Source organism: Egretta garzetta, unplaced genomic scaffold (genome assembly GCF_000687185.1).
Source record: "Egretta garzetta isolate BGI_Z169 unplaced genomic scaffold, ASM68718v1 scaffold612, whole genome shotgun sequence".
Lineage (NCBI taxonomy): Eukaryota > Metazoa > Chordata > Aves > Pelecaniformes > Ardeidae > Egretta > Egretta garzetta.
The window spans coordinates 1,159,534-1,182,447 of record NW_009259030.1 but is presented as its reverse complement, the minus strand read 5'-3'; the positions used below and the strand labels follow the sequence as shown (position 1 = coordinate 1,182,447).

The following is a 22,914-nucleotide window of genomic DNA, read 5'->3' as shown; positions in this document are numbered from 1 at the left end:
GGCCTGTGGGCTATTCCCAAGGGAACTGTGAAAAATGACAGAAAAAGAGAGTTTTGTGTAGGGTACATAGAAGCCTCTCTCTGCTAAATTATTGAAGGGGTATGCACCTCCTTTGGCAAATATTTAGGGGTCCACACACCAAGAAAAATTTGAAAACCACTGATTCAACATATTTGTTTAAAGAACTCAATAATTTCCAAGTACCATACTGCCATGTGGAAAACGGTTTGACTATTGGTCCTGCCGGAGCCAGGCTGCCCTAAGAAGTGCTGGACTGCAAAGCACTGAAGCATGTGCTTAACTCAAAACACACGTCGATCCGGTGAAGTTACTGCCAGCCACCATACGTAACTGGTTTGCTGAATAAAGACCATGGGGAAATTTAAGACAGAAGGCAAGGACTACTATCATCTTGCAAACAGCTCTGCAGATGCCTGATTGTCTTGTAGAACTGAAAATCTAATTATGTGATTCGGCAGTTTGTATTTTTTCAGTTTATTTATGCTAAGAGACTCCAAAGATTTTAGGCGCCATTGGTTTCAGCCGTTACTGGTTGCCAACCCAAAGAGTATTATCGTTGCTGTTGCGGCCAGTTTAGGAGACTCTCTTTTAGGTGCATCAATAGCTCTCCTGATTTGTGATCCAAAAGTCTGTGGTTCCTCTTCTGGCACAGACAGACTCCTCACAAGCTGTGCAAATAAATCTGAAATGCTATCACCAGTGGTTGTATGTGTGCAGCTTGTGAGCGTGCCTTTCACTTGGCTTATCATCTTGAAAACTGAGGCAGAATGACTGGCTGGTTTCATATTGTTTTCTGCAAAATAGCATCCTATGCCGCATATGTCCCCACTGAAGTCGGTGCAGTTAGGGTGCTGGTCCAGGTTGCCAGCATCTGGCCCGCACGCATTGCCGGGGCGCGTGAGCAATATTGCTGACCGATGGCTGGCTCTGCAGGAGCTAAGAACAGGGCATTTTTGGGAGCAGGGCAGGGTGCAGGTGAAAGCCATGCGTGGTGTTACTACAGCAGCTCTCAAAACAGGTTGGGTGGATGAAGTACCGTGGGCTTCCCCTACAGGTGACCCATGTGGGTTTTGTAAGATCTCATTGCCAGCATGTGAAAGGCAGATCTCACCTTCCTGTGGGTAAATGAGCCCTTGCCATGGACCCAGGCCACAGCCCGTGGAAGGCAACAGGCTCCCCAGTGCCTTCAGTGAGCTCCGGATCAGACCATACATAAGGCTTTCAATTATTTCCAATCCCTGGCTGCATTTGTCTCTTGTAAACACTTCATCTGGCCGCCGCACCTCTGTAAATCACAGAACAGAATAACCCGAGAGAAGTGGAGTGCACGGTTTTGAAAAGGAACATTAAGAGGGGAAAAATATAACTCTCTCTCTTTAAACTGTCTCTTTTCTATATTGTTACCTTGACAACTCTGCTGCTGTGTTTCATCTTTGGTGGGACTTAGCCGTGGTGGAATAAGGGGGACATCCATGTGCATTTCCACATCTACTCCGGCTCCGCTTCACGGGCACATGCCAGGCGCAGGGCATCTCGAGCTGCAGAGCCCACGTTCTCTGCCTTGACCCATGGTGCTGTCTGGAAATGATTACAGATATTAAGAACTGGGACCCGTTCTGATTAAAGGTATACCATTATATCTTCTATTTCTTTTTCTTAAGCCAACACTAGAGCAATGCTAATGCTCTTTAAAAGGCGATGCAAGGTGCTTAAAATATTTTTAAGGGTTAGGACAGCTGGAAAGCAGAGAGGGATGAAAGTACTCAAAAATAGTTGTATTATTTTTAGTACAAGCAGATACAGGAGTATGTGTCAAGATTAGGATACAGTTCTGATGTGCTGAACTGAGTCTGGAGATGCTAAAAATATGCTTTTTCTCACAATTTTTAGAAGAGATGGAGGCAAAGGTAAGAGGAGAGTAGTGGTGAACAGAAATTTTTGTTCCTGTGCTTCCTTGTGTGTTGGGGTTTGGCAAAGCCGGGTGTTAACCTGGGCTCCCGTGACCCGCTGATGCTGGCAAAAGATAGGAGGCAGGGCGAGGTGTTATCTGTGGGAATGGGATCCCTCCCACCCTCTTCTTCCTCTTCCCGAAGAAAATCCCCACCAACGTAATCCTTTTATTGTTTCTAAGCGAAATGGCTAGCTTTAGAGCTGCAACGGCAAGACACGCAGGCTCCAGGGCTGGGCGCAGACGGGGGTGTCTGTGTCTGAATGTGTGTGTGGAGAAGGGGGCTTTTAATGCAAAACACATGTGGTTTCAATTGCTATCTGGAGCCAGCCCAGTAGCTGTAACTTGGCCTGACAAAGCCTTATTGAAGTACAGACAGTGTGGTTTCAAAGCAGTTAGAAAAAGAACGGGAATGCTGTTCAGGAAATTCTTCAGGCATGGGCAGGGACTTGGCTGCGATTCTGCTGTTGGAAAATCTGACAGGGCAGCTCACGAGCACAGGCCAGGCCTCGTGCTGCTCGGAAAGCCGCGCTGCGTCTTCCCCCCGGCGCCCCTCAGGGTTTTCATCTGCCCGCCGAGGGATAGGTAAGAGCTGCGTTGCTCCTGCCCGCTGCAGCCGGGGTGATTTGCTGTTCTGTTGTGCTCATGCAAAGAGGCTTCTTGCTCTCAGACTGTTGTTTAGAGGGGAAAAAAAAGTCAAGAATGGGAAGTTGTGGCATATTTGTGCAGGGATGGGAGTAGTTTGGGGCTGGGTGGTGGTTTCTGGCTAACTTTGCTTCGGTAGTTCTGCAGGCAAAGCAACTCCTGCACCGCGTCTCTGGCTGCCTGAACCCTGTAACCAAAGAATTCACAACTTTTTCGTTTTGGGGAGTAAGTACGTATATAACCTGAAGCCAGCGAGAGGTGGGCTCTGTACTATGTGTCGCTTACTGATATTGATAAAAAATGCGATTTGGTCACGATACGTACGTTTATATGTGCATTGTATTACAGTTGTTTAATGAGTTGAAAGCATGTTTGTCTGGGGGCTGTTTGGCAATTCCTGGTGCAGCTAGCTTGTGAAGAGAGGCAGTAATTCAGTAATAATCATTGCCTTGTGATTTCTCTGCGTATTTTTTTGTGTATTTTATAAAGCATGAGCAAACTGCAACAGACAGCACAGTCAGAAACCACATAGAGCAGATTAGAAGGGGAAACATTAATGTAGGGGCTGTTCTATCTGCAACTTCTCTTCTGATTTGCGTTTCTTTCCCCAAATAACTTAAGAAACGTTTATGATAAAAAGCTCTCTCTCTCTTTAGGAGCCTGCCAGATTTAGGCAGTGCTCTCTCATCCTTTCAGCTGCAGCATTAAAGCTTGCCTTGCCTGTGCAGAGATAGCAGCACCGTATATGGCAGGCTTGTGGTTGGGAGTTGGGGTACGGCGCGGGCGTCGAGGCGGATGGAGGTGTCGGGAGGAGTCCGCCTCGTGTTGCTTCAGAAACTTCCTTCCCTCTGCCAGTACCTCTTCCTTGGATTTTCGCAGCAGTGTTATTTCATGTGTTGAAAATGCTTTTTAGCTGTGTTTTATGGTGGTGTTGGTTTGGGGTATTTTTTTTTCTTTCAACAAGGAATGAATTAAGGATATTAAATTATACAGCGGGATAGTGCTAAGCGTTTCTGGCTGGTTCATGGGAGTAGACCCACAGTTTGCTTTGCCTGCACCCAGCAGGGCTGCACATACAGGGCTCAGTCATTCAGCTTAGCAATTCAAAAAATGCAGTGACAAGGTGAGGTTCACCACCAAAGTGCATCAGATCCAGTATGTGACAGGGCCAAAGCTTTCTCCCAGTAATTCTGGTGAAGCGTGCGCGTAGGCAACTCCAAAGGACAACGTCGGGCTCAGGCAGACAGCAAACCCTACCTGGAAAGAGTTATCCAGTGGATTTGGATCTTTAATGGAGATATTATCTGGTCCAATGCAAACAGATTCTATGCAATGGAAGGCAAAAATGTTTTGGAGTATCATCTTGCCACCCTACCTGTTTTTTTCCTGTGAAAGTGACGGTCAGCTGAAATGGGTTGGTTTGGGACAAGTGAGGACATTGCTGGTGTGGGGTGCAGGAAAGGCGTCATCCAAGAGATGCGGATGTGCTGTAGCTTCCTGGAGGCTGATGGGGGTGAAGGAAATGAGAGGAAGGACAGAGACAAGCTGTGGAAGAGGGAGGCATATGATGAAAATGATGAGGCTTGATAAGCTCAAAGTTTGCTTTTGCAGAAAATATACCTGCGGTGAAAATGCTGTATTAAAAGATGGTCTCATATGATCTGGGCTGCTTGAGCTTTTGCAGGCTGCCATTTTACCCTGCAGACTTGGAGCTCTACTGCTTTTCTCAGCAGCTGTTAATTTAGACACCCAGTCAGCCTATTATCTTCTTCACTGCTAGTTACAAGCTTATTTAAAAAAAAAAAAAAAAGAAAAAAGAAAATTCAAGTTCCTGCCTCTGATCATGCAGCATCCCACCTCCCAAATCTGATCATCAGTGTTGAAGAGCCAGAGAGACAGAGGCTGGGATACGTCTGTCTTAAGAAGCAGCCAGGACTGCGCTGCCGTACCTGGCTTTAGGGGTGCTCCTGTCCCACATCTGGGGGAGACAAGCAGTGCGGGTTTTTCATCAGGTATGGCATCAGTCTGGATCATGGGATATCCCGAGTACCCAGCTGGGCTGTTTGCCCTGCCCACTCTTGATGGGACCCCAGTGGAGACACTGGTGCGTGTGGGGGTAAGGCCAGACAGGGCAGGGGAGGCTCTTTGCAACGCCCTGGGCTGGATTTTGTCGAGGGAGATGGTGGTTTCCTCCCTAACTCTGGCAGCTGCTCCTGAGCCTCCCCCTGCCAGAGGTGACCTTTCTGCAGCTCCACCTTGGTCAAGTATTCAGGCTTTGCTTTGTATCCAAAAGGACTGAAGAGTGTGTGCATGCGTGGGCAGAATGTTATGCATCTAAAGTGAAATTGGAGGGTCTCTTGATCTTGGAAGCATACAGACAAGAGGGCTGTTAGCACACGCTAATACATGTATTCCTTCTCCTGGTCCTTCCCAAGAACAAACTAGAAAGCAAGCGTGTCTGTGCGAAGAAACGAATGGATAAGCACAGAGAGCACGTCACGTGAAGGGAAGATGGTGGAAGGAAAATGCAGCAGCATAAGTTTTAACTTGTGAGAGCAGGATCACTGCAGAGACTGTACTCTGGGTCCTGGCATATGCTCAAGCCCACAATTCTCTATTTGTGCCATGCCGGTTGGGTTCCAGCCGTATAAATCCATATTACGGTCTTTGCACATTCCTACACGCCATATCTCTTTTCTTGGTACTGTGGGGTGAGAGCGTGTTGGGGCAGAAGTCTGCAAAGTATCACCTCCTGTAGCTCGCTCTTTGATTCGAGCTCGGTTGCTGATATACCTCTTGCTCTTCCCACAGAACTCCTGCAGTCACACCTGCTGCTGGCTATTTTAGTGTAGTTCTCATATTTGTTCATCCTGCTTCGAGACACTCCAGTGGGAAAGAGCGGAAAGAGTGCTTATAAACTTGGCACAGATGGACATAGACTTATGATTGCTTCACATCATCTGAGCAGTGCAAAGGAACCAGCGTGTGAATGCAGCAGCACCGGTACCATGTTTGCATGCAGCGTGAATGTATCGCTACAAATTGTGGGGCATTTTGTGAAAGACATTCTTTGTTGACTAGCTCGATACATAAGAGAATTCACTGCAGAAACTTTTTCTTCCTTGTTAACTTCCCTTTTCATTTTCTCCTTAATTCTGAAAAATATCGAGACAAGGTAACTATAAAGAAAAAAGTCTTACGGTTAGAAGAAACACTCATAACACAGGTTTCTCTTCTGCGAGAAGAGAAGCAATAGTCACATCACATTGTTCACAGACTCTCGCAGCATCATAATAAAACACTACTTTTGGTTTAGGAGAGGTTATTCGGAAATGGAGCTGCCTGTTACTTTGTTTTGTTCTGGCAAACTCTAATATGTTTAGAGTTTTGCTGTTAAGTGCTCCTTGAATGCAGAGCATTGACGGAGCAGAGCAGAAGTTCCACGCTCAGCTTTTCATTCAATCCATCTGCTTGAAGATACTGGTTTATAAACTGAGGCTTTTGCAGTGCCCTTATCCTCGAGCACATTTATTGTTGAAATGCGGTCAGCCCTAGCAACTGGGGAAATTACATGAGCTCTCAAGATGTTAGAGGTAGGGGTAGCCTGGAGTATTGAGGGATCTGGATTAGAGATGCTTTATCAGGAGATGAATCCCCAAGGTCTCCCTAGCTGCCTGTGCTGAGTGAGTCCAACTTCCTCAAGATCCAAGAGGTGGGCATGGGAAAAGGTATTTCCGAGTAGACCAGGCAGAGCGTACACCAACGGCCTGTGCAGACCAAGAAAAGCTTGTTGATGTGCTTATGTTTGCCAGAATCAGGCTAGATATTTAAAGAACCCTACATGTGATGTACCCCACTGATAGAAACTAATCAGAAAAGAAGCAAACATTCCTTAGAATGCTTCCTTCCACTTTTTGTCTCTCTGGCCATGTATCACCTTATGGTGATACCCAAGAAGTGGGCATTGAGTGATGATGGTCTTCCTAACTCGTGGAAGAGCTGCTTTGCATACAGAGGGATGGGAACTGTTGACAGAAGCAGAGGGACAAGCAGAGGGAGATAGACAAGCAGAGATTTCAGCTTTGGGGACACAAAGGGCAGTTACAGAGGCCACGCTGGCACAGCCATCCGGGGTAGAAGAGCCCAAGCTCATGGCTTAGATGATGCTGGAGAAAAGTACTGTGAGATTTAACTACCCCAGCAATGAGATTTAACTACCCCAGCAAGTATTTCATCCTTCGGGCTGTTTCCCGGTGCTCAGGCCTTGCTGGCCAAGCTGCAAGTGAGAAGTCATTTTCCAGAGCCAGATCCTTTTATGGAGACCCAGGCTGTAGTCTGACCCGTGTGCAGGGCCATAAATCACTTTTGGATTGTGATGCTGGTGGATTAACAGGCCTGGGGGTGTCAAGCTGGAGAGAGAGGTTTATGGGGAGCGGAGAGGCAAAGAGCCTTGTTGATAGATGGCTCAAAACACTCTGTTCTTTTGAACCTGGTGGATAGTATGTGCTTAAAAGACAGGGAAATTAAAGAGGATGAATCTGCAGAGCATTTACAGCTAGTGAATTGTAGTGAATAGTGCATTGCCCTCCAGCGATACGGCAGAGAGCACCTCTGAAGGTTTTTTAGGGTGTTTTTTTTCTCATTTCAGCCCAAAAGAAAAGGTTTTTGATTCAAAAAACAAATAGAAGAGGACGTCAGTGATACGGACAGAAAGAGAAAGCAGATGTGGGAGATGTAGGTCCAAGGCCCGAGGGAATCTGAACCCCTCTCTCATCTCTAGAAATGTGTTCCCATCATTAAGCTGGGGTCAGGTGCTGTTCATTCTTCTGATGAAGGTGTTACACCTGGGCTATATGCAAGCAGGCAGGGAGGAGGGATGCTGTGTCGGCTGCGCAGGGCTTGGGGGCTTTTGGTCTGTGCTGTAGTAAGCAGTTTCTAGGAGCTCTAGGGCATTTTTGGCCAAAAATTTCAAGTGGGCTCATGAGAGAGAAGCCACCTTCTTGGATTGCATCCCATTCAGCTTAAATTTGTTCTATTACTAAACATACATCATTTAAGCGCTGATCAAAGAAACCCCCGTGGCACAGAAATGTTATTGATTCCTCTTGTTACGCCTCACCCAGTTCATAGCCCTCATTGAGCCTACAAAGCCAGCAGGGATGGGGAAGGTTACAGCTCCAGTGTTTGTAAGGGAAAGGTGTTTATCCATCCTTGTGCATATAAAACACTTCTGCCTGATTATTCAGGGTTGCGTGCCCTGGGTGAGAAGCTTTCTGCCAGGGCAGGAGGGAAGTGGTGGAAGGGAGAGAGGCATGCGGTAAAGATTTGCCATAGCTGGTGGGGTCTGGTATGATTTTTGGAAGCTCAGTGCCAGTTCTGATTTGTGATGCCTTTCATCTGAGCCTGGTGTCAGCTTTGCGAAGGGAAGTGCAGAAGCTTCTTTGCCAGAAGTACTCGGCAAGCAGCCTGTGCAGATCAGAGAACGTAGTGACATGACTCTTCCAGTGGTCTTAAAAAAACAAATAAATCTTTCTTGTCATGGACCATATCTCTAAGGTATGCTAAAGTGAAAGGATGAATAGCTTTTCTAAACAGACTGGATTTTGTATCAGGCCCTGTTTGCAGTGTTCATATATAAGGACTCAGCGTAAAGCTCTTGTGCAAAAACTTATTACCCGTTTTTCTGCAGCAGCAAGAATTCCTTGGAGAACTACCCAGGTTCCAGGCTATACTTTTGTAGTCATGGTAATGTTGTCTGTGGCTAGACTGTGAAGATTTGGCATGCTGTGTTTTTTGTATCGTAAATGGGATCATACATGTGCTAACGGTGGTCCGGTGCTGTGCATGTGCGTCTTTAAGCCCTCTTATGGCAAGCAGACACTTTCAGATTTGACTTTTGGAAAAAGTGCTTCTCTTTCCAATTTCTATATTCATTTCAGTATTATTTTTACACCACTATTATGAAATTAGGTGGTTGTTCCTAATGTTTTCCTGAAAAAAAAACCCAAATCCCATTAAGCAGCTAACAGCTTTTCCCTTTGGCTCAGTAATTGAAACGGGGAGTACCTTGCAACTGCAACCACTGGATGCCCTTTCACAGCAATACTTTTTTTTTTTTTTGGTTGCCTTTGTTTTTTTTAATGTTTGAGTCAGGAGAAGTTGCCAAAATGTAAATTATGACTAGCATACTTTTCCCTCCCACACAGAGCAGATTATTGATAGCGGATATAGCTTGTTCCTTGTGCAGTTGCCTTGCAGGCCGCCTTGTACTACTCGTTTGTTTAACACACCTCAGCACTCTCTGTCCATCATTCTGTCTTCTCTTCCTGGAGAACTACAGACACGAGCATTTTCTTTTGGCATTTGCAATTCAGGGGGGAAATGCTAGCTAGAAATCATATGTAGCTTTAAATGTAGCTGTGCGAGAGCTTATATAGAAAGAACATGCCATCTCCAAGTCCCACATTATTCTCGTTATAAATTTGTGCTGTGTTACGAAGTCATGCTCATCATGTGTGTTGCGGTACTTCAGTTGCTCTATCTCTGTTAGGGCAGCTGTGAACTAAATATTTTACCAGAACCAGAGAAATTCTCAAAATCACGCTGCTGTCTGGGTGCAAGTTGCTCTTTGTGGTTATGTTCTGTTCCTATAAATTCTTTTGATGTCTGCAAAGTTTTGCCCCAGCTGGATATGCCATTTTCTCCATCCTAGAGATTGCAAGTGAAGAAAAAAGAAAAAATGAAAGAGAGAGAGAGCAGGGAAGGGATGAAGAGGATGAACAAGTTTTGTAATAGAGAGATATTTTGAGCTGGGTATTTCATATTGTTTCTTACTGGTCAAGCTTCTTCCATGTTTTGAAGAGGGTTAGAGCTGCAATTTATTAATTTTCTCCAAGGGAGGGGCTGTATTTAGTATGTGCTCTCCAGGATCCCCTGTGAAAATATTAGGCAATAAAATCCTTGGCTGTACCGTCATTGTGGTTATAATTTCCCCCAGGTAGTGGAAACTCTGTAATTTATTGTTGCTTAAGTTTTCCCTTTGCACAGATCAAAGTGGTTGTAGCAGTGTAAAAAGGACTTTTTTCCTCCAAGCGTGTGCATTTGTTGGTGACCCAGCCCCGCTCTCTGATGAGCTCGGTGCTGCAAAGCCCTCCACGGTTGCTGACTTGGCGTCTGTGAGCAGAAATGCTGGTGAAGACTGAGGTGGATCTGTTGTAAGCAACTTGCTTTGCATCTCCGTGGTAAAAGCTAAGGCTGTGCCTGGGCTTCGGGTGGTTTTGTGGTATAGAGATAGATACCTCAGCTGGTCTGAACAGCAGAAGCGATTTATGGCGAGCCCATTTACACTACGGAAAACAGCTCTTTAATACAGGCACACCTTTCTTTGGTGATGTACTTCTAATGCATGTTGGCTAAACTGGCCAAACCATCCCCTATTAAGAACAGGCTTGCTTGCCGTGAGCTGTCGGCTCCTCCCGAGGCGATGTGATCGTCTGCGCTGACTGATGCTGCGGATCTCCACGGCGTTAGCTGGGGCTGGGGGAGTCTGAGGTTGTAAATGAGGCACGGTTGGTGGGGGGATGCGAGATCCTTTTTTTAGACCAGCTGAGAAAGCTGGAAAAAACAGGCGGGCTTGGAGGCGTGGACGGGCTGGCTTGAAGCTCGCCTTGTTCTAGTTCTAGTTTAGCGAGCGCAGGCAGCACCTTCCTTCGAGAGGCGGAGGCTCAGCCTGGCAGCTGCCTGCAAATGGGCAGTGGTGGTGCCCGGGGTCTCCTCCCATGGGTGCCCTTTGTAGCACCTCACTGTTGCACAAGGCTGACCTGCTTTTTACTCCTGGGTGAACTCTAGCCCTCAAGCGTATAAGGGGAAAAAAACACTTAAAAATGTGATGGTTCAGAAATCTGAGAGGAAAATGATAGGAGTACCTCATTTGTTATTATTTTTTTAAATCATCTGGTTTTCAGCCACTGTTGTGAATTTTGAGTGTGGGGGTTAACACCGCTGCTGACCTTAGAGGAGGCAAGGATGAGGACCTCCACCCTCTGGAGGAGCATCGCTGTTGGGATGAGGGCAGGGGTGCGAGCACACCAGCCTTCCTGGGCTAAACAAAGCCTTCCCGAATACGCTGCTAAGTCGGTTTTGCTTTATAGGTCAAGACTGGGAGAGGTGTCAGTGCCTCTGATCTGAAAAGAATTAGTGCCTGAATGGATTTATTTAGCACCTGAGACTGTGTTTCAGCCTGGGTGAGGGGTGAAGGCTCGTGGAGGAAGGGAGGGGTGGGTGATCCCCCAGGCTGCAGGTGACAACACCAGGCAGCGTTAGAAAACACAGGTCTTGGTGACTTCTGGAGCAGTGAAAGCCAAAAAAATGGTAATTGTCTCTTCAGGCAGCCTTTGTCTCAAATGTGTGGACTTCAGTGTTGGAGGAGCAAAGATAGTCTTAACTTCATCCCTGGTGCAGTGCTACTGGAATAAAAGTTATGCCATGAAGAAACTCACCTTGCATCAGCCTGCAATGGGCTCTGCACCACTGCACGCTGTATTTTATTAGATGCTGGAATATGAAGCTATTAGCAAAAGAGTGAGGAAAAAACAGGAAACTAACGGTAAACAAACATAAGCTGCTATCAGAGAGCATCTAATTTCTACCATTGTGCCATTCTGCCCTCGTGGGTCGCGCTCCCACAGAGCGGATTCGCATTGTTTCCTCCTGTTCTGTGAATTCTGTAATTCACTGAATACAAACGTCGATGCCAGATAGCTCGAGGAAGAAGCCCGTGGTGTTGAATCAGTAGTGCAAGAACACGTTTGGTGGTGGTCTGTTTGTCTAGAGTGTAAAATAAAAAACACTCAGTAAACTGTGTGTTATTAGACATGATATGGTATCATCAGCCTGTGTGTCAAAAAAGGCTGAAAACATAAGAAACTGATCCCTGGGGGAAGCCCATGGAAGTGGCTTTCCACACCCTGAATGCGAAGGCAAGAGCGTGAATGCTTCCTTTTGTGCGGCACGAAATGCCTGCACGATCACAACCCCCTGCGCACCCAGCCCTTCCCACACAACCGTTCTGCAGTGGCCGTATTCCGGACCCATCCCAGCTGGCCGCAGTGCCGGTTAAAAGCACCCATCTCTTTCCACCCGTGGTGGGGGCAGCCAGATGCCCACCGGGGTGTAGGAGGGGAGATGGTGCTCACCACAGGGGACTGTAAAGCAAATTCTTCTGGGGATGCTGCTGTGCTGCTTTCCTCAGCACCTGCATTCCTTCCTTCTCTCTTTCCTTGGTTTTGGCCCCCAGTGTTGTCCTAGCGTGCCATGCCCGCCCAGGGTATCAGAGGTCTTGTTTAAACCAGCATAGACATTTGGGGATAATTCACTAGGGATGTAGCAGCTGGAGAGCCTTGTGCTTCAGGTTACTTGGTTAAGAAAGATTGGGGTGCGGGAAGGAAGAAAGACAAACGTTTCCCTATTGCCTTTTTTCTTTGGCTGAAAGGAATGATTTTATTTGAGATGATTTTTTTTTTTTTTTTAATTAAAGCCTCTGAGAAGTAATATTGCATCTTCAAAACAAACTGCTGAACTCAACTGCTTTTACCAAGCACATGCAAAATTTTCCCCTCAGGATCCTTAGAGGCCCTGGAGTGCCTGCCTTGCAAAATCTGGGGTGGTGAACAGAGTGACTCGAGAGTGATCTCCATAGCATACCTTTGGACGGTGTGCCTATGGGTATTTATAAACATATACACATGTAACACAAAATTCTCTTTTGGTGCATTACTGCGTACAGTAAGCAGAAAGAAAAATAATGCAGAACCAAGATATCGAAAGAGACACTGCCCAGCTGGTAAACTCTGAAAAAGAAAAACTGAAACCCTCTAAGAGGCACAGACACAAGCAGTTTTTATCATCGGCTTTCTCTTGCCGCTTAATACACGTGGGTATTTCTTTGTGATCATTTCAGATGCCTCAGGAACAGTACGCGCACCGGAGCACCATGCAGACCTCAGAAGGACCCCAGGTATACAAAGTGGGGATTTATGGCTGGAGGAAGAGATGCCTCTATTTCTTTGTGCTGCTCCTAATGATTTTAATCCTGGTGAACCTTGCTATGACCATCTGGATTCTGAAGGTTATGAACTTCACAATTGTAAGTAGGGGTAACCCTGAAAGGTCTGGGGAAGAAGAGGGAGGGTGATGGTCTTTCCGCTGAGCATGAATTCAGACACAGCTTCAGTAACGGGGTGTTTTAGTTGCCATGGATAGCTGTTATTACAGGGAGGAACAAATTTACCCAGTGATCCTCTTTTTCTGCTGGAGATGTCTGCAGTATTGCCAAGCTGAGGAATCAGCTCAGCATTGCAGATCACGTTCCTCCTACCTGCTATATATATATACACATGCATATATGTAAACAATATACACCACCCTCCCCCAATTTGGAATTATGAAGTGCTTCAAAATTAATGGAATAGGTTATTTTGAACTGGACTGTGGGAATGGGTTTGAGCGTTTCTCTGACACTTTCTCTGCTTTTCTCCATGACTGGGAAGTCAAGAAACTTGATTTGCCTTTTTCTTAGGGAAAATTCATAATGTTCCGTAATGATGTGGTTCCAGAAGCTTCATGAAGAAAAACAAAATTTCCAGAGTGGCTCTCTGGGTGTGGTATTTAGGTGGAGCATATCTTTTTCCTCGCTGTGCTCTGGTTGGTGCATATCAGTCCTGCTAGGCTTAGCTTTCCAGAAGCCCCTAGGAAAATGTTGGGCAGCTGTACTGGGAGTTAGATTGCACTGGGGCAGATGGTGCCTTCTGGGCCTGGAGCACTCTGTGCATCACTTGAACTCTGGTCAAACTCTATTTGAGATCTTAAGGGGTGCCTTGATCTTGAACTGGCTTTTTGCAGGGTGAGCTTCACCTCTCCTGCTCAAAGACACTGAAAGCCAGGCCATGATGAACCAGGCACACCCTGCTTCCAGGGCTAGTGAGCCTTTATATATGGCAGGTCCTAGTTTTTCAGTAGATAATTTGGCCAAGCAGAGTGAAAATGAAATGATTGGTCCCCTGTTCTTGAAAGCAGCCCCTGCTGCTTATTTTAAGATCATTTGAGTCTTTGGGAGAAACTAAGTTGGAGGCTTTAATCCTGGATTTACTTCATGAGAGAGCTGTAAAGCTAAATTCCCCTAGACCACTTTCAAGGACTTTCCCAGCCAGGCTCTGATGCGAGCAGCGTGTTTGAAGTCTGACGGCATTTCTTTCTCTGCTTTGGTCTTGGGAAGCTGTGTCCGACATTCTGTCATTAATGGGCTATGAGAAGTTGAGTAAACAATTGACTTACTAAACAAGTTGACTTACTGTATCCGGCAGACAAAATGCTGTGTCAGGGGAACACGTAGAATTCATTTTCTCTAACCAGGATGCTGTCAAGGTGTGCAGAAGATTGCAATGCATGTGTGCTTAGGGAGCAAGCAATTATAAAGCAGTAATCCGCAAAGAGCTCCTGTGAGTGGATGAAGAGTGAGCCAAAACGGAGCAATTAATGCCTAATCAGACCAGTTATCTAATCTTGGGAAATTGATGCCGTTTCGATACTTATTTTGTGCTAAATTGTGGTCTTTAGATGAATGTAGATGAAAAGGAGATATTTCTGAGGTGATGGAAGGCTTGGTCATACGCTGATCATACAGGCAGTGGTATGGGTATCAGCCCAAGCACTACATAATAGGATTTCAGATTCCCACTTTTCAGGAATGCTATTTCTTTACAATAACATAACCTCGGTATGTCAGGCCCATGCTTTCTGCTATGTGGTGGTGGTCAGTCTGCTTGGGAAGCCAGGTGAACTTCTCTGCTCCTTTCTCACCCACAGCCTGCTCCTGATGCGTTGCATTTTGCAGGCCATCTGCAGAAGGGTCATCTCCTAGGGTTACTTCCAGAAACCTCCCCCTTCCAGCAGCTCTCTCTGCCCCACTATGGTATATACTGGCTTTTTTGGGGATGCACTGATCTTCAAGCTCTTGTCTGATTCAGTTTCCTTAAATAGTCACTTACCCTCTATGACTCTCTGGGGATTAGTCCAGGGTAAAGTATATCTGTATATGGTTTTAGTTAATTCATATCTTCTAAAGCTAGTAGACGGTGAACAGCTTTGGGTGATAAAAACACAGACGGTAGCACTGAATCCTGCAGTGGGAACTGCTTTATGGTTATAGGCATGGCCACGCTAGTCAGGGTGTGTGTCTCTGACACGGCCAATTGGAAATAAATATAAGAACAGAGCATGTAAAATGTGATCCTTGCCCCAGAATGCACCCATTCGTCTCCTGATCTCCTGCTGCTCCTGCAGCCTCGCCAGCTGCTTTGGATCCTGCTCTGCAATCCCTCCTGCACCATTCCCTGAGGCTGAGAAAACCACTTTACTAAGTGAATTTTTAGAGGCAGACTTTTATCTCTAAATAACAAATGTAGGAAAATTCTCAAATGAGGAGATGCAAATATGGAAAAAATCTTTAATTTGTTCCTGTTCTGATAAGAGGAGCTGAGAGTCCTTCTGGGGTGGGGGAATGACTCGCGTACTCAGTAAGCAACAGCTGCTGCTTCGCAGGTCTGAGCTACCCCAGTGCTTGCAGAGCAAAAAAGGAGGGGAAAGTTTGCAGTTCTGTTCCTGTGGAAAATGTAGTATTTCCAGTATCTTCCCACCCCTGAGCTCTCCTCCCAGAACCTGAGTCCGTTCAACTCTACAGGACAGTCCTGGCACTTACCAGAATTTAATGAGTGCTCATTATAGCCAACAAGTGCTCACAGTATTTTAATGAGCATGGCAAACCTGCTCAAGAAAACTCAGGGGTGTTTTAAATGCTGATAATGGGGAGTGGAGAAGGGAGGAGGAGATGAAGCAAGACAAGCTCAGGGGAAAAAAAACCCACCTTCTCATGCATGGTGTAGCAGTACCCATCCACTCCACTTCTACCTCAAGCCCTGAACTCCCTTTCTCTCCCCTCTGCATGCCCCACCAGCTCACTGCTCCAGGAGACAACTGTAAAATTAAACCCTAAGCTTCCAATCCGTGGCTTTAAAAAGCAAGGCATCGCTAATTTTTTCTAGGTTTTGCTTTTATCTGAATGTTCAAGGCTTAAACAAATTTATGTGTGGCTATTGCTTTTTACAAGGGGCTGTGAACGCAGTGTCGCGTTCATGTGGGGCCAGTTGGTCACTGTCTAGTCCATCCTCTGGCACAGTTGTCCAGTTCTCATGTAGTATTTGGTCTATAATTTTTTTTCAATGCCTTTATCAGGCTCAGGCTGCATGAAAAACAGACCTGGAGGGGACATCGAATATCATCTGCCGGTCCCACAGCTGGTTCCCATAGCCAGGTCCATTTATCCAGTTCATTTACATCAGCGCTGCGCTGCTCTGGGGCTGTGGGAAGCTCCGTAAAGGTTGTTACCTCTAAACCTTACTTTGATTTTTAAGCCAAACCACTGAACAAATACGGACTAAAGCCACAGGTCTGGGTTGAAACCCAAAGGCACCCTGCAGGTGGCCTAACCTAATTGAGGTAGAAACCACCATCCAGCAGTCAGCTTTCCGGTGATATATAGGTAGAGGGAACTCTGCTTCATTCAGATCTTGGACAAGCCTGGTAGAAGTGTGCGGTTTGCACATATTTGATTTGGGGAGAAAAAAAGCCTAATGCCTGCGGGCTGTGTGTGTGTGCCTGAGCCCCTGGGTCTGCAGGTCCAGCGCGGGCTCGGGCTGCATCCTGCTGTCGTGCTTGCGTGGTGGAGCCCTCAACCTCGAGCTGTGCAGAGCTCAGTTGAGGCTGGCACAGCCCCCGTGAGGGTTTCTACATGCCAATCTAATTACAAGGCTGGAACCAGAGCTCTTAACGACCTTCCTCTTTATGGTCCACCTGCATTAGCATCCAGTGATGTAGCTCTTCAGCAGTAGGATTGCCCATGATTGCGTATATAAGCACATGCATCTTTTATGCTGTATGCCTATGGTGTGCTGGGCATCTCGATTTCAGCTATTACTAGTGAACTTAACCCATTTTTAAAAAGCTTCCTGTTGTATCAGTTTCTGAACATTACAACAAAAGACGTGCTTACATAAACACAGCAAACCAATATCCTTATTTTAAACAGTACAAGGCTCAGAAGGCTCAGGTAATAGACAATAACAGTGCATTGACCTCTTTCCACAAGGTTAATATGCAATGCCTTGTATTTTGAACAGTGTTAGGAGTCTGAAGCATTATCCATTTGTACCCCTTTATTGCCTCTTAGGCAGCAGGAGGGCCTCTAAACAGGAGGGACAAGAACTGTGTCCTGTTGTGGCTGCATGTAAATGGCAAACATCCACCTAGTTGTCTGCCCATCAAACCACTGAGGATCCTTTGCTTTTCCTTTGCCCTTCCCTAGTGTTTCTATCCAGAGCTGCTGGATAGAAGCAGAAGCTGTTTGCATGTGGCATCCTGTAGTCCTATATATTGGCAGGTACTACCAGACTGTAAGTAATAATAAATAATATTTTTCCCCTAGTCGGTCAGCTTGCAAGGCTTGAAAGGCCCGGAGAACTGTCTTCTAAGTATCAGCCAAAACAAAGGCTCCAGAATAGTCTTTGTAAGGAGAAAGTTTTGCAGTGTTGGTACTTCATGAGCCAAGGTTAACATCTTCCTCCGAGCCAGGAGAGCATGTGTTGCTTCCAGACCTGTGCAAATCCATGCAGACTGCTTGTGCCTTGGAGGCAACTTTGGGGAAATGCAGTGTATAAATGGGCAGGCAATGCCCTGGCTCGTTCCATCTTCCTCGGGATGCAGAGAAGGGGGGATCTTCTCTTCCTGGCCTGGTCAGGCTGAGGTTGGGGTGCTCCTTAACCACAGCACATGCAGACTCTGTTCTCCTTCCAGAACCACGCAAGGTTTTTTGAAGGTTTGGGTCCTTTAGCGTGATGTTGAACCATATTTTATGATTTCAATTAAACAGGAACAAATGATGGTGATTGTTCAGATTTTTCCTTTTTTTTTTTGCTGCAGGCTGCATTCACAGCTGAAGGGGTATGTTTTAGCGTTATTGAGTGAGATGTTAGCAATTTAGAGAGAGAAAATGCTGCTGTAGGTGGCACAAATGTTAATATTATTATCTTTCTTTATTAAAAGTTGATAAGAAAAATGAGCTTTTACAATTTGGTTATGAACAGTTATTTCCAATACAATTACTCCCTCTTGTGTGTAAACTACCTGCCACATTTTAATTACAGGAAAACAGTAGGGTAATAACACAGCAGTAAAGATGGATTAGAGTTAGGAAAGCTCATTGCCCTAACAGGCAGGATTCTTTTACTAATGATTTAAAGGAATAGACTTTGTTCTATTTATTTATTTTTTTTTAAATTAAAAGTTGCCCCAGAAGAAAATGGCTGTGCAGTTTATATTCCTTTTTCATGATTTCTCTGGGGTCTCTTTAGGTGCAATGGTAAGGCCAACATGGGAAAGAAATCTGATCTGCTTTGTAGTGCAACTGTAATCAGTCAGCTAAAGTTGTTTAGAGTTAGAATTAATATTACTATATCCTTATTGAGGATTTTGAAGTTCTTTTTTCCTCTCTCCCTCGCACATACATACAGAATTGTGCACTTTTCCATTCTAATTCGCGCTGCTCTATTTATAAAACAAGTAATTGTTCTGAGACTGCTTGCGTGACCCAAGAGCTTTGTGTATTTCCCTTCTTTCCTCATTCACATGGACTGCATTTTCTGATATAAAGATGTTAATCTCGTAGAGGCCTGACAACGCCAACGATACTGTGAGTGACTGTACTATTAAGTGAAGAAGTTTCTATGAACTCTGTACCCCCTGGATTTTAGTAGGAATCTTGGCATAGACATCAGTTGATCAACCCCTTCACCATAACGTTTTTTATTTGCACGTTTTTTTACAGTAAATTCTAATTTCCTTCCTCCTGGATTGAGGAAAAAATGTGTTATGCTTTTCTTTTCCCCTTTTTAGAGATCTGAATTTCATTCCTAGAGAGTTTCTGTTTCTGTATGAAAAGCAATTGGGATTACTTATCTTTTTTTAAAGATACATATAGTACTTCTTTTGCCTTCACTCCTTTGGAGTTTAGAATAATATAGTCATTTTCAATAGGATATTCCATGATGTTATTACAAGTTTGACCCTGTCAGTGCAGCATCCTCCAGAGTGTCAAGCATTTGGTACTGATGACTCGCTGTGTTATAATGCATCAGTTTCTTCTAGTGCTACAGCTTTGAAAACTCGGTTTCTGATAATATTTCATTTTTATTATCCTAATACCACATTTTCTCAGCCAGCATAAGCACATAAGGCTTTCATCTTCCTTGTTACCAAAAAGTGATGAAAGGACCCCATATTTTTACCTCGCTGTCTCCAGTCTCTGCTGACCCGTTGCGTTTTTCAGAGGCCTGCCATGGCATTGGCTGTGCTTACAGATATGTCCTGGGAGCAAAGGAAGTAGTGACAGCATGAGTCTTCCAGTGGTACCCCTAAACCAAGCTGGATATGTTGCACTGCAGTCATTTAGGTTTTTCTTTGACAAGGCAGCCTGTGGTGTACAGAGTGTTACGATGGCAGATGGCCCTTTTCCCACAAACATTTTGGGGTGGGTTTCATGAAGAACTGAGACTTACATGATTGTGCTTCTGTCTTGATGGAAAGGCTTCCAGCTCTCGCTTCTCACTTGTTTCTAAGCCACTGTTCATACTCAAGCCATCTGAACAGAAGTATGTGTCCAGGAGACAGGAATATCTCAAACATATTTAGTTTCTTTATTTTTCAGGGGCAGAACAAAGCAATCTTATTTATTGGTATCCCTACTGTGGAAGAAGCTGCTGCATAAGCTCTGTACTTACTACTCACCAGGAGCGAGAGATGTTATAAATGTCCCCATAGCAGAAAAAGCTTTTATTGATGCTGTTTTCCTACCAGACACCCAAGAATTTATCCCTGGCATCCAGATACCCAGCATACTGTACTTAGTATTTCTACTGATTTGAAGGAAGCTGTTGGAAACTCAGCAACATCCCTCTCCTCATACTTGCAGTTCAGTGCATGCATACAGGCAAAACATCAGCTGGCAGATTTGCTGTATGGGCCACGCTGTCCAGCCTCAACAGCCGTATCTCCACAGCAGGATAATATATTGCTGCATTAAAAATACATTACGACTTGCTTTGGCCCCTCCAAGAACCGAGGGATCAAAATAGATGGAGAGGGGAAGAGAGTATCAGGGATTTGGATGGTTTATGATGTGAGGTTGAGCATTTGGTCTCTGGCAAAACGCTTCATTTCCACACGTTTCTGCATGTGCACAGTGACCCATCTGCCGGAACCCCAAATCCCCACTGCGCTGCGGGGAGCGCGATGGGGAGTGTTATCAGACCGGGAGGAGCTGCTCCACCATGTGATAGCAGCAGGACCCGGTGAACAGCGAGGAGGGCACGGGTGGGCTGTGCGGGGGGGGTGAGTCAGAAACTCTTGATCCTGGATCCCACCTTCTGCCACCTCCCTCCAGAGGGGATTGTTCTCAGCTTCTCTTTCATCTGAAGAAATAAGATATTTCACATTAGCATTCGTCTCCGTGCCAACAAAAGATCTTCAGACTAGCAGTTCTGAAGCAGAGAGAGATTTGTCTCTTAGAGAACATGTAAAAGGTATTATTATAAATGTGCAAAAGAACAAAAACAAGCTCGCTGCTAAAATGCCGATAATCAGTCCTCTGAATAGCTTACAATCTGATCCCTCCCCATATTCTCACAGTACGGTAGGAGAAATGATTTAATTTGGGAATCCATACAGAAATGACATGCCAAGCTGAGCCGTAGAGTAAGTTTTCCACTGCTTCTTCTCTTGTTCCTTGCGCTTTTTTTTTTTTCCTTCTGAGCTTCCTGACATCCCTCCCAAACTCTCTGCACGGCAGAGAGCAATGACCTTCTCGGCTTTGAAAACCTAGCAGCCATTGCTATAACAAAAATATAATTCTTCTGAGGCACCTCTTCTGCATAACCAGTTGCCTGAAGGCTGAGGTGCCGCTTGGAGTAGCCTCCATGCCTCTTTCATCTTGTCCTGGAACTGCAAAGCCATCAGCTTTTCAGAAAGCTGCTGCTTAAAACGTTTCTTGGCATTTGGTCCCCTGCTGTTTTGCATCTTGGGTTGTAGCCTAATCCATGGAAAAGGGGATGGAGACGGTGCTCTCTTAACACTGTAAATGGCACTGCAAGGTACTGAATGGGGGAAGCCTTCACCTTCTTTGGGGGAAGCCCCAGCTTGTGGGCTCACTGCTGCCCGTTGGCTATGATAAGCTTGTGTTGGGCTAAACAAAAGGAGTAAGAAGAAAGCCGCATGTTCTCTCTGCAGTTGTACACATTTATTTACCTTCTGCAATTGTCAGAACCTGCTCTAAAGACTGGCGGCTTTGAGGACGGAATTACAGTCCTGTGGTTGTGTGGAGTCTTTCCCCTCCCCTCCCGCATGCTGTATTGTCTCTTCTCTACTTATACGCTACCATACCCGATTTGATAGATGTGCTTAAAATACTTGCTGCCATTTCATGTGCCTGTTCTTCCAGAGCTCTGCTATGGAGATGAGCTTGAATATACCGTTTGAATTCATCATAGCTTGCATTTTAGTTCTGGTCATTTCCACTTCAATTACATCTTCCCCATTACCCATCCTGCCTTCGCTGCCATGGTCAACAGTAAGATGGACTGAGGTAATTATTTGTATTGAGGCCCGAGTTTCTATGGGACTACACTCCAGTGCACTTGCATGAAGGACAACCTGCTAACACTGAAATGATGTGGTTGCAGACAGATTTATAGAAGAGGAATAGATTTACGCAGGTAATTCAGCCTTGACCTCTTGAGTTCTCATTACTTTGCGTCCGCCCAGCACTACTGCCCACCTCTTTCCTTTTTAAATGAGATCCAGTAACTAATAGTGAAATTATGGCAATCTGCTATATGAAATTTGTGATTATTTGCATTTAATTAAAGGCTTCTCTTGAGAAAATGAAGGGCAGCTTAACCTCAGAGAAGCTTCTACATCTCCGGTAATTGCTTCTAATTGAAGTCTTTAGAGTTTGCATCCCACCACAGGAACAGGGGAAAAAAGAAAAAAAACAAACCTGAAAAATTTATTCCCACACATGGGGTCTCTGAAAATTATTTTATCCTTATGCAATTAAGGTGACTGAGGGTCCTCATAAATGATTCTTCAGTGTGGGTTAACCGGTTAAAATTAAAGTTTAATTACTCGGAAGCCTGGCTTGTGGTGTGTTTCTGAGAAGGCCAGGGACGCAGTCCACCCTCCTGAACTGGCCATGCTGCGTGATGGTGTCCCCGCAGATGGGTGCAGGGGGTGCGGGTGCATGTGTCTTGCCTGAGTCCTCCTGGTGGTTTCATTTCCATCACAAATGGTGGTTTCTGGTTTTGTACAGTTCTTGTTGACTTCTAAGGGTATTTTGGTTATTCTAGCAAAAAGCTACAAGCCTTTTGGCTTAGTATGTCCCGGGAAGCACAGGAGAGGGTCTCTGCCAGCTTGAGGTGTGCTGGGCTAAGCACAGGCACTTCCTTTGGTGTTGGGCACATCTTGGACATCTCCCTGCTCCTGCATCTGTACAGGGCTCCAAGGCCACAGGCTTGGTCTTAGTTGCTGCAAGAAGTGGGTCTTTCTCATGAACTGCCCATGGTTTGGCAGGTGGGGTCGACATGGCAATATGGGCTTGGGCAACTTCTTCTGGGGTGCCTTGCCCCAGTAATCCTGGTGCAGGGACTGTGCCTCTAAAGTAGGCATGACATTTTATAAACCATCCCTCTGTGGCATGGGCATTGGGACCCAGTCCTGCTCCTCTCAGCGAGGTGCCACGGTGCCCCTTTGATGCAGAGGTGAGCTGGGGCCCAAGGGGAGCCTGCGGGTGCCGTGTCTGGGGAGGAGCCCAGCACCCCGCGCTAAAGCCCCCACCTCAGACTCAAGCGTGCGGCCCTTCAATTACACATTCTGCCTAATTACGACTATCAGTGTTTCCGTGCCGCTTCTGGCAGCACAGCCGCTCTGATTGCACCCTTCGGCGCTATTAAAATCCCTCCTTGTATTGCACATCTGAAAACAGGCATGACAAAAATAAAAGTGTGTGTTGTAGCAGCAGACCTGGCCATTTCTTACTGTTTATTCTCTCCTCTGAAGATACCAAAGTTGAAAAGCACGAGAGCGTTCTGCTTTCTTGTGTTCTTCGTGTTGTTCATTAATGCCTTGTATTGCACGAGTCA

At 45.7% G+C, this 22,914-nt stretch overlaps 1 protein-coding gene across 1 annotated transcript in view; it reads left to right on the top strand.

Moving 5' to 3' along the window:
- SGCD (sarcoglycan delta) overlaps positions 1 to 22,914 on the top strand; it is a 211,870-nt gene that overhangs the window by 68,041 nt on the left and 120,915 nt on the right. The window contains exon 2 of the mRNA XM_009634710.2: positions 12,573 to 12,758. Within this exon, the coding sequence (XP_009633005.1) occupies positions 12,573 to 12,758 (186 nt within the window). The remainder of the gene's footprint in view (positions 1 to 12,572; positions 12,759 to 22,914) is intronic.